This window comes from Oncorhynchus kisutch, linkage group LG19, assembly GCF_002021735.2.
Source record: "Oncorhynchus kisutch isolate 150728-3 linkage group LG19, Okis_V2, whole genome shotgun sequence".
In the NCBI taxonomy this organism is placed as follows: Eukaryota; Metazoa; Chordata; class Actinopteri; order Salmoniformes; family Salmonidae; genus Oncorhynchus; species Oncorhynchus kisutch.
In genome coordinates this window covers 33,600,689-33,612,299 of record NC_034192.2, presented here as the reverse complement: position 1 = coordinate 33,612,299, position 11,611 = coordinate 33,600,689, and the positions used below count along the sequence as shown (strand labels likewise).

The window sequence follows — 11,611 nt, the reverse complement described above, 5'->3', positions numbered from 1 at the left end:
CATTAAGAGTGAAGATGATGTGTTTTAGAACACATGCAGAATAGCCAAATCTGTACTAACAGATGAGGGTTTGGCTGTAGAAACACTGGATTGACCTTTACTCTGGTAGCCTTGAGGCCCAATAGGTATTAAAGGCAATGAATCAGGCACCTATATTGTAGTTCCCCACTGAGATAAGAACTTTTGTAGCTTATCTTTCTAGACACTCCTCAGACATTCCTTATCTTGTTTCCGCATCTGTTCAAGGTCATTTTGTATCACTGTCTTCAAAGTTCATTTCAAAGTTGTATCAGTCTCATTTTACTTAAAAAAAATAACAACATTTGAGCCATTTGGCAGATGCTCTTATCCAGATCAACTTACAGTAGTGAGTTCATGCATTTTCATGCTTTTTTCATACTGGTCCCCAATGGGAATCGAACCCACAACCCTGGCATTGCAAGCACCATGCTCTACCAACTGGGGCATGTATACAGTACATCATACAGAATTACGATATAACCCTGAGACCCCCTCAGGAAAAATCTATGTGTGTCTTCATCAGGTTCGTGGTTCTGGTTCTCTGTCTCAGGTCTGTAGGGTCCGAGGCTCACCAGGTTCTGAAGGGAAGACGTTTCTCAGCTGCTCTATGACCTCCTGCAGCTGCTGCACTGTGTCCTGTTCATGATCCTCATCTCCATCTCCTGGCACACACAGCATCACACAGAGAGAGATGAGCGACAACGGAACACTCAATCATTCCATTCTGTCTGAACTAATGTTGTTGTGGCCCACAGAATGAGCAAAACAATGTTTTTTTTCAGTCATTAATCCAGGAGGTATTTCTTGGAACTTGCACCCCACCAGTGAGACCTGACCTACTATTTGGGAATGTTTGTCTTAGTAGCTCACCCGCGGTCTCTGTGTCTGTGGTCTCTCTACTGGGTTCGTCCCCCTGACGGCCTCCCCCTGACACTGGAGATGACAGGGATGAAGGTTCCGATCCGTTGGCCTCCGAATCATCTTTGGGCTGTTGGAAAATAAATAGTGTCATCAATCCCAACAGAATTCTCCTTTTGACAGCTACTTCAGAAAAGCACAAATGTTTCTTGGAACGTGTTGGGGTTGAAGGATACAGTAAACATGTACTGTAGATGCACTAAATAAGTCAAAGTGTTCCAGTGAAACTGAAGGCTGCGTTGGCTGGGGATTCAGACCTAGTTCCACGATGAACAAACCAAGATCTACTTTCTACAGAGATGAAAACAGAGGTTGACGGTTGACACCGAGTCGACTACCCACCCCCACTCCACCACTTTCCCTGTTCCATCACTTCATGTTGGAATGATAAACAGACTCATATAAAGAGCGTATGTGCAGGATTATTTCTTAGGAAGATATTGAAATGCATTATATGGTTGGGAGGTTCATAGAAGTGTACAGGAAGTTAAACTCTATATATTTTTTAGAATGTTTGCTATTCTGTCCCTCTCTTCCCATTCCCCTCTTTCCACTAAATCAGTCTCTCTTTCAATCTCCTCTCTCTATTCCCAATTTGCAAAGTCTTTTCACGTGAGGAAATGTCTTTCTGTCACTCTCTCTTTCTCTCTCTCCCCTAGTGCAGCAGTACAAATTAGCTTTCATTCCTTCCTCTCCCTCTCTCTATTCCTCATTTGCACATTCATATTCCTCAACAGCGGTGTCATATTTTCTCTCAATCCAGCCACTATCTTTGCTATTCCCCTTTCTCTCTTCTGTTTAGTGTCAGTCCCATATCATTCTGCTTCTTAATCCCTCTTGAGTCTATCCCCCTCTCTCTTTCTCTCCTTACGGTAGGTATTTCCCTCTGTCTCTCGTGGTATCTATCCCCCTTCCTGTCTCTATACCTGCAGTTTAAGTCATTAGTCTTTTTCTATTTACTAGAGATGTTCTCTACCCCACCCCTCCCTCCCCTCTTTTCCAACCAATCTTTTCTTTCTTTCATCTTTCTTACCACTTTCCAATTGTTTCTCCTTCCTCCCTCCCTACCTGCAGCAATAACTCTCGTAGCCTCTGCAGCTGGGACTCCAACTGTTTGTTGTGGTCCTCCAGGATCTGCATTCGTGTCTCTAGGCGAGTCTTGTGCTGCCGAAGGACCCTCGCCTCAGCCAGGAGCTCCTCGTCCTGCTGGCCCCCCGTGGGCGATCCCGGACACCCCTCACCCCCCTCCGTCAGCTGGGGCGCCGCCGCCGCCTCCTCATGCCTCCACTTCAGTCGCCGCCACTCCCCCTGCAGCACCCTGGGAATAGGAGGGAGGACAGAGAGGACATCAGCAAACAGCATTTTAAAGAGCTGGGAGTTTCACTGACACACACACTGGCCACAATAAGCTATGATAGTAAATGCTGTGAGATGTCTGCTAAAGCGTCCATATGTTGTTCACTGTCTGCTCATAGTCTATATGTTGTTCACTGTCTGCTCATAGTCCATATGTTTACTGTCTGCTCATAGTCCATATGCTCATAGTCCATATATTCACTGTCTGCTCATAGTCCATATGTTTACTGTCTGCTCATAGTCCATATGTTTACTGTCTGCTCATAGTCAATATGCTCATAGTCCATATGTTCACTGTCTGCTCATAGTCCATATGTTCACTGTCTGCTCATAGTCAATATGCTCATAGTCCATATGTTCACTGTCTGCTCATAGTCCATATGTTCACTGTCTGCTCATAGTCCTTATGTTCACTGTCTGCTCATAGTCAATATGCTCATGGTCCATATGTTCACTGTCTGCTCATAGTCCATATGTTCACTGTCTGCTCATAGTCAATATGTTCACTGTCTGCTCATAGTCCATATGTTCACTGTCTGCTCATAGTCCATATGTTCACTGTCTGCTCATAGTCCATATGTTTACTGTCTGCTCATAGTCCATATGTTGTTCACTGTCTGCTCATAGTCCATATGTTCACTGTCTGCTCATAGTCAATATGCTCATAGTCCATATGTTCACTGTCTGCTCATAGTCCATATGTTCACTGTCTGCTCATAGTCCTTATGTTCACTGTCTGCTCATAGTCAATATGCTCATGGTCCATATGTTCACTTTCTGCTCATAGTCCATATGTTCACTGTCTGCTCATAGTCAATATGTTCACTGTCTGCTCATAGTCCATATGTTCACTGTCTGCTCATAGTCCATATGTTCACTGTCTGCTCATAGTCCATATGTTTACTGTCTGCTCATAGTCCATATGCTCATAGTCCATATGCTCATAGACCATATGCTCACTGTCTGCTCATAGTCCATATGCTCATAGTTCATATGTTCACTGTCTGCTCATAGTCCATATGTTCACTGTCTGCTCATAGTCCATATGTTCACTGTCTGCTCATAGTCCATATGTTTACTGTCTGCTCATAGTCCATATGTTTACTGTCTGCTCATAGTCCATATGCTCATAGTCCATATGTTCACTGTCTGCTCATAGTCCATATGTTGTTCACTGTCTGCTCATAGTCCATATGTTCCCTGTCTGCTCATAGTCCATATGCTCATAGTCCATATGTTCACTGTCTGCTCATAGTCCATATGCTCATAGTCCATATGCTCACTGTTTGCTCATAGTCCATATGTTCACTGTCTGCTCATAGTCCATATGTTCACTGTCTACTCATAGTCCTTATGTTTACTGTCTGCTCATAGTCCATATGTTCACTGTCTGCTCATAGTCCATATGATCACTGTCTGCTCATAGTCCATATGTTCACTGTCTGCTCATAGTCCATATGTTCACTGTCTGCTCATAGTCCATATGTTCACTGTCTGCTCATAGTCCATATGTTCACTGTCTGCTCATAGTCCATATGTTCACTGTCTACTCATAGTCCTTATGTTCACTGTCTGCTTAATGTGCATATGTTCACTGTCTGCTTAATGTACATATGTTCACTGTCTTCTCATAGTCCATATGTTCACAGTCTGCTCATAGTCCATATGTTTACTGTCTGCTCATAGTCCTTATGTTTACTGTCTGCTCATAGTCCATATGTTCACTGTCTGCTCATTGAGCATATGTTCATTGTCAACTCAAATAATGAGCAGATCATTATCACCAGACATGGTAAGAATTTGTGTTAACAATCACTAAACATAATATACACTGTATGCAAACAGATATTTAATTGGGTTGCGATTTCATTGAACTGTTAGTCGAAGTTAACTCAAGTTTGACAAAAAGACGAACTCTGTGGATTAACTTTCACAGCTCATAATCTATTTCTGTCTCTATGGAGACAGACTGCCTGTCTCTATAAAATTCACACAGAAAATAAAAATATATATTTTCAGAGCAGCGGTATTGTGTGGTATTCTATGTCCTTACCAATTTTCCCAGACAGTCACAACCTCCACACTCACGGTGAGCAAACATGTTTTTGTCAGATTTTTGGAGGTCAAGCCCAGTTTACAACATATGACCTGGGGTCCTATAGACCAATTAGAATAAAGGAGGACAACTCCTAGTGCTAGATGAGGAACACACAGGGATATAGCTCATCATAAAATGGGAAAAACAGAAATAATACCAAACTGGGTCAAGGTTTCAGACATCCAAGGGCTGTGTGTATATATGGTATTAATCTAGCATCATTAACGTATTATTCACCAAGGACAGAAGGAAAGCATGTGTGTGTTTGTGTGTGTGTGTGTGTGTGTGTGTGTGTGTGTGTGTGTGTGTGTGTGTGTGTGTGTGTGTGTGTGTGTGTGTGTGTGTGTGTGTGTGTGTGTGTGTGTGTGTGTGTGTGTGTGTGTGTGTGTGTGTGTGTGTGTGTGTGTGTGTGTGTGTGTGTGCGCGCATGTGCGTGCGCATGTGTGTGTGCGTGTGTGCTGGCCAAAAGGTCAGGGACATGCAGAAAATACAAAGAGATAATAATTCAGATGAATCACACCTATGAAGGTTGCCTCTGATGTCAAATTAAGTGGATGGGAAAAGGCAATCTTCTATCAAATTTTGGCTTTGTTTACATACTACTTAATATAGTACACGTATCAGAATTTGGTTGTAATTCAGAGAGGTTAGAACAAGTATCTAGATCGTCGATGAGGCTGTACTGGGATCCAAATTGTGGATTTAAAAGAAAACATGACTCATCAGCGTACAATGACACTGTTTTTAAGCCCTGGATTTCTAGCTCCTTGATATTACTGTTGGATCTGATTTTTAACAGCTAACATTTCAATGGCCATAATAAATAGATATGTGGATAATGGACAACCTTGTTTTACTCCTCTTGACAGTTTTATACTATCGCAGAAGTAGCCATTATTGACTATTTTAGGCATAGGGTTACTATTACATAACTTTAACCCATTGAGATTACAAGAGATTCTCCAAAATGTTATGTATAAATTCCAGTCGTACTTTATCAAAAGCCTTTTCAAAGTCAGCTATGAATACCAGGCCCGGTTTTCTATTGTGTCCCGTACTTGTCTTATATAATCTCCAATGTATCATCCATGTAAAAAAAACCTGCTTGATTAGGATGAATAATATCCGACAAGAACTTTTTAATTCTATGCGCCTTGAATTTTGCCTCCAATTTTTTTTTTATGGACTGGATCTTTATATTTACCACTTGGGTCCTGTTTCAGTAATAATGAATTCAGAACCTTTTGTTGAGTATCTGATCATTTAGCATTTGTTATGTGAGTGGTTAAAACATGTGAATAACGGTCCTCTGAGTACATCAAAAAAAAATTGGTATACCTCAACTGGTATGCCATCCAGCCCTGGAGTTTTCACAGACTTAATTGCATCAAGAAGTTTCTCCTCTCTAATTTGACCTTCACATTAGTCTTTCTGTAAGGCTGTTCATTTGATCTTGTTAGTAGAAAAAAAATCCATAAAATCCATAACTTTGGTTATTGGAGGAGACTGAAAGGAAAACATATGCTTCAAGTACTCCGCTTTCAGTAAATCAAGTTCCAGTAAATCATTTTCGGTAGCATTTCTATGTTTAAGATTAAAAAATAATTTGATTAAAAAAATAAAAAAAAATTCTTCTGCCCTAGTTTAAAAAAAACAAGTTATCATTCAATAGGCTTTGATAAAATGTGCAATATCCTCACATGCGTGGAAATTCTGTAAGAGTAATGTACATGCCAATTATTTGACGGTCCAACCACATTCTGTCCCCTAGCAACCATTTTTTAACTTTTGGTTTAGAATTACATAAGAAGGTAGTCAAGACGACTAGCTTGATTGAGCCTCTGCCACGTATATCTCACTGGGTCAGGGTATTTAAGCCTTCATATATCCACTAGTTTCAATGTATCCATGATATTTGTGATTTTCCTAAAGTGCATGAGGGTGATAGTTTGTAGTGTGATTTCCTTTACAGCCCATTGAGGTATTTTAAACCGTATTATAGTCTCCCTCCAACATAGTATTGTATTGCTTGTAGGTTTTATAAATTATTATATATTGTCACGTTCTGACCTTTATTTCCTTTGTTTTGTCTTTATTTAGTATGGTCAGGGCGTGAGTTGGGGTGGGCAGTCTATGTTTTGTGTTTCTATGTTTGGTTTCTGTTTCGGCCTAGTATGGTTCTCAATCAGAGGCAGGTGTCGTTAGTTGTCTCTGATTGAGAATCATACTTAGGTAGCCTGGGTTTCACTGTTGGTTTGTGGGTGTTTGTTTCCGTGTCTGTGTTTGTCACCACACGGGACTGTTTCGGTTTGGTTTATGTTCATGTTCACATGTATTGTTTTTTAGTGTTCAGTTTATGTTTTATAATAAACGATATGGACACTTACCACGCTGCGTTTTGGTCTTCAGATGAAGAGGAGGAAATCTGCCGTTACATATATATTTTCAAAGAAGTGTGGATCATCATTATTTGGACTGTAATGAGACAAATCTGTTTATGGTCCAGTAACATATTTAAAATCATCCATCTACCTTGCGGATCTGTATGGACAATTTGCATATTCTGATCAAAATTAAGATCATCACCCCTTTTGAGTTGCTCAAGGGAGAAGTATTTCGCACTCCCCAGTCCTTTCTCCACACAACTTCATCTAAAATTGCTGAATGAGTTTCCTGTAAATAATAGATATTATATTACTTCTCTTTTAGCCAGGTAAATACAATCTGCTAAGCCATTACAATTATAACTGGCTATACTTATTTCAACGTTTACCATAACGAAATACAAGTTTCAATAATATTTATCATAATATGTTTGTAACCTACCATTAAAAAGTACCATGATGGTTGAGTGGCCATATAGCTGTACCATGATATTTGCATTGCTACTAAGTAAACCTTCAATTGTTCTCCACTATTCCACCTGCTAAAACCTCCCCCCATCCCAAGTTGGGTTGTCGTCCCGGTGACCGGCTGACCACCCCCATGCCCCCAGATTCCACTGTCCCCGAGAGACCGGGACACACCCTTCAAAAAGAGCAAACAGTGCCACTCACAGAACAGAAGCAGATTAACCGACAAAATCATTTCCAACGCCCTCACCTCAATTGTATTATATACAGTTACAATGCATTCAGAAACTATTCAGACCCTTGACTTTTTCCACATTTTGTTACGTTACAGCCGTATTCTAAAATTTATGAAATAGTTTTTTCCCCTCATCAATCTACACAAAGTACCCCATAATGACAAAGCAAAAACAGGTTTTTAGAAACTTTAAAAAACTGAAATATCACATTTACATAAGTATTCAGACTCCTTACTCAGTACTTTGTTAAAGCACCTTTGGCAGTGATTACAGCCTTGACACTTCTTGGGTATGACGCTACAAGCTTGGCACACCTGTATTTGGGGAGTTTCTCCCATTCTTGGAGGTTGGATGTGGAGCTTTGCTTAACAGCTATTTTCAGGTCTCTCCAGAGATGTTCAATCGGGTTCAAGTCCAGGCTCTGGCAGGCAGGGGCGGCAGGGTAGCCTAGTGGTTAGAGTGTTGGACTAGTAACCGGAAGGTTGCAAGTTCAAACCCCAGAGCTGACAAGGTACAAATCTGTCGTTCTGCCCCTGAACAGGCAGTTAACCCACTGTTCCTAGGCTGTCATTGAAGATAAGAATTTGTTCTTAACTGACTTGCCTAGTTAGTTTTAAAAAATTTAAAAAGGACATTCAGAGACTTGTTCCGAAGCCACTCCTGCGTTGTCTTGGCGTTGTGCTTAGGGTCAATAGATGGTTGTCCTTCTGTAAGATTCTCCCATCTCCAACTCTAGAGCTCTGTCAGAGTGACCATTGGGTTCTTGGTCACCTCCCTGGCCAAGGCCCTTCTCCCCCGATTGCTCAGTTTGGCCAGGTGGACAGCTCTAGGAAGAGTCTTGGTGGTTCCCAACTTCATCCATGTAAGAATGATGGAGGCCACTGTGTTCTTGGGGACCTTCAATGCTGCAGACATTTTTTGGTACCCTTCTCCAGATCTGTGCCTCGAACACAATCCTGTCTCGGAGCTCTACGGACAATTCCTTCGACCTCATGGCTTGGTTTCTGCACTGACATGCACTGTCAACTGTGGGACCTTATATGGACAGGTCTGTGCCTTTCCAAATCATGTCCAATCAATTGAATTTACCACAGATCAAGTTGTAGAAACATTTCAAGGATGATCAATGGAAAACAGGATGCACCTGATCTCAATTTCGTGTCTCATAGCAAAGGGTCTGAATACTTTTTTTGTTTTGCTTTATCCATTTTAAAATAAGGCTGTAACGTTACAAAATGTAGAAAAAGTCAAGGAGTCTTACTTTCAGAACGCACTGTATCTTTACTGATTAGATCATGTATGCCCAGTTTATAATTTATCGACTTTAGCAAGTCAGTTTCTGCACTTATTCCCGATGGTGAAAAGCATAAATTGTTTATGTGCATCGAGGAGTCTCGTTTTCTTTTGGGAGTTGGTTCTCCATGCTTACTCTCTGACATGTTTGGGTGTTGATTGTATTGCTGATATTGGTCAATAAACTCCCAGCAGTGTTCCAGTTGTGTTGTGATTATGTGGACGCTTTGAGGACATGAAAAAGCTGGGTCTTTTATGGGCCACTGCTTTAACAGGTGCACTTTGTAGTCTGTGTGTGGTGTGTTTATGACTTGGGAAGGGCATTGTAAACTATGATCATAATAACAATGGTTACATTTACATAGCACTTTTAACTAGGTCTCAAAGCGCTTAACCTTGTCTGGCGGCACTCATGTCATCCACTACCAATGTGTAGTTCTCACATTTGGTGCCAGAAGCATAATATAATTGATTATGATGGCCTTGGTAGTGGCCCTGTAAGCTTTCAAGACCTAACAGCTCTAAGTCCTAAAGGTTCTACGACCAAAAAGGTTATAGGTCCTAAAGGTTCTACAACCAAAAGCTTATAGGTCTTAAAGGTTCTAATACCAGAAGATTATAGGACTGAAATGAGGCCGAAAGGTTCCAGTTCTAAAGATTATAAGACCAAACGGTTCTAAAACCTAAAGGTTATGTTTTCTCACCGGTTCTCATTCTCCAGACGGGCTAGCGTTCTCTGTAGCTCGTCCTTGTCCTGACAGTCCAGGTGGATCAGCAGCATCTGCTGTCCGCTGGGGGAGTCCTGGTCCAGGGTGCCGGGGCTGGAGTGACGCAGGAGGTACTGATCTTCATCCCTGAGTCCCCCACATAACACAGCAAAGGAGACACTCAGCACACTGAGCCGCAGCACAGCCACAGACAAGACGGCACAGGACAGGACAGGAAAAGCACAGAGCAGCACCGAGCCATTGACACACTGGTACAGAGCAGACAGACAGGACAGCCACACAGCAGCACAGGCAACAAAGCAGTAGCAAAGTGTCACAGACACATGGGTATAGAAGAGCAGTACTGACACACTGGCAGCAACAGACACACGGACAGCACGCACCAGACACACGGACAGCACCAGACACACTGACAGCACCAGACACAATGACAGCAACAGACACACGGACAGCACCAGACACACTGACAGCACCAGACACAATGACAGCAACAGACACACGGAGAGCAACAGACACACAGAGAGCAACAGACACACACACACAGCAACAGACGCGCGGACAGCAACAGACACACTGGCAGGATAGACGCACATCAGCACAAGCACACCGGCAGTCTGAAGAAATTCAAGACAGCACCCAAAACACTTGCGACACACATAGCCACAAAGGCAAAGAGAATAGTCTTCCAACAGCACAGAGACACACAGCCAAGAACTCGCAGGCAGCAGCACACTGAGCAACTATACAAACAGTCACATTAAACTAGCAGCCTCACACACCATGCCATTACCCTCTCTATTTAGCAAATACCCATGTGCACATACACACACACACACACACACACACACACACACACACACACACACACACACACACACACACACACACACACACACACACACACACACACACACACACACACACACACACAAACTCACACACAGACACACACGCAGACAGGAACACACCCACACGTATTCACAGAAATGAATACACACACTGACTTGAACAAAGACACAGATGAATATACACACACGTAAATACAAACACTCTCTCACTATTTCTCTAGACACGAAAACACACACAGTAAACCCTTTGATCAAGGCCACTACCTTGGTTGGAAAATGCATCATGAAAACACACACACCCTACACACATGCCGACACACTCCCTCACACACACACACACACACACACAGATATATATATGTAATCTCTCTCTCTCTCTCTTTCTCTCTCTCTCCCTCTCTCTCAGCCAAAGCCTTTGATCAGGGCCAACACCTCAGCGACCAGGCCCTTTCATGAATTGAGTTGGTTTATAGCATTCCTTAGTGAGGGGTTCACCTGATTGATTCAACCAAAGCTACTACTCACCCCCCCCCCTTCTTCCCCCACCCTCCAGTTTTTGTTTCAGCCACCCTCTCCTCTTCCTCTGGTCTCCTGTGCAGCAGCCCTTTCTATTTGTTCCCACTGCCACAGTCTTTAATCACAAAGACTTTTATATGATGAAGGGGGAGTATGCATTGCCATGGGTCATTTTCATTAACTTACTGATTTCTTTATGTGATTGCCCAGCCTCCCCTGAATGCGTGGGCACACACACAGGGGCATACACACAGGTACACACATGCCGACACACTTCCTCACACACACACACACACACACACACACACACACACACACACACACACACACACACACACACACACACACACACACACACACACACACACACACACACACACACACATGCACACACTACATATTTCAGAGCAGGGCCTCGGCTGTAATGAAAGGGTTCAGTGTGTGGAGGAGGTGGCAGTGTACTCACAGACTCTCATCAGGCGACAGACTATCCGTGAAGAAGGAACAATTCTGGTTCTCCATCTCCGCCAACCTGGACCACAAGAAAACACACACACATACACACAGAGAGAGATCTTTTGAAAGAGGAGAGGTTTTCCCTTCCAAGAAGAGCTATTCAGTACAGCGCTGTAGTGCGGTATTTCAGCACCACGAACAGTTACCACACAGCTCTTCTCCTTCTACCCTGTTACAATGGGGTTGAGACGATTGGCAGTTCAGCACCATGGATAGGGACTGTCACTTT

At 42.6% G+C, this 11,611-nt stretch overlaps 1 protein-coding gene across 1 annotated transcript in view; it reads right to left on the bottom strand.

Moving 5' to 3' along the window:
• The window catches only part of drp2 (dystrophin related protein 2), a 154,801-nt gene that overhangs the window by 5,948 nt on the left and 137,242 nt on the right, over positions 1 to 11,611 (bottom strand). The window contains exons 19-23 of the mRNA XM_020509411.2: positions 11,333 to 11,398; positions 9,479 to 9,628; positions 2,008 to 2,257; positions 892 to 1,009; positions 594 to 683 (exon numbers count right to left, since the gene is read on the bottom strand). Of these exons, the coding sequence (XP_020365000.2) occupies positions 594 to 683; positions 892 to 1,009; positions 2,008 to 2,257; positions 9,479 to 9,628; positions 11,333 to 11,398 (674 nt within the window). The remainder of the gene's footprint in view (positions 1 to 593; positions 684 to 891; positions 1,010 to 2,007; positions 2,258 to 9,478; positions 9,629 to 11,332; positions 11,399 to 11,611) is intronic.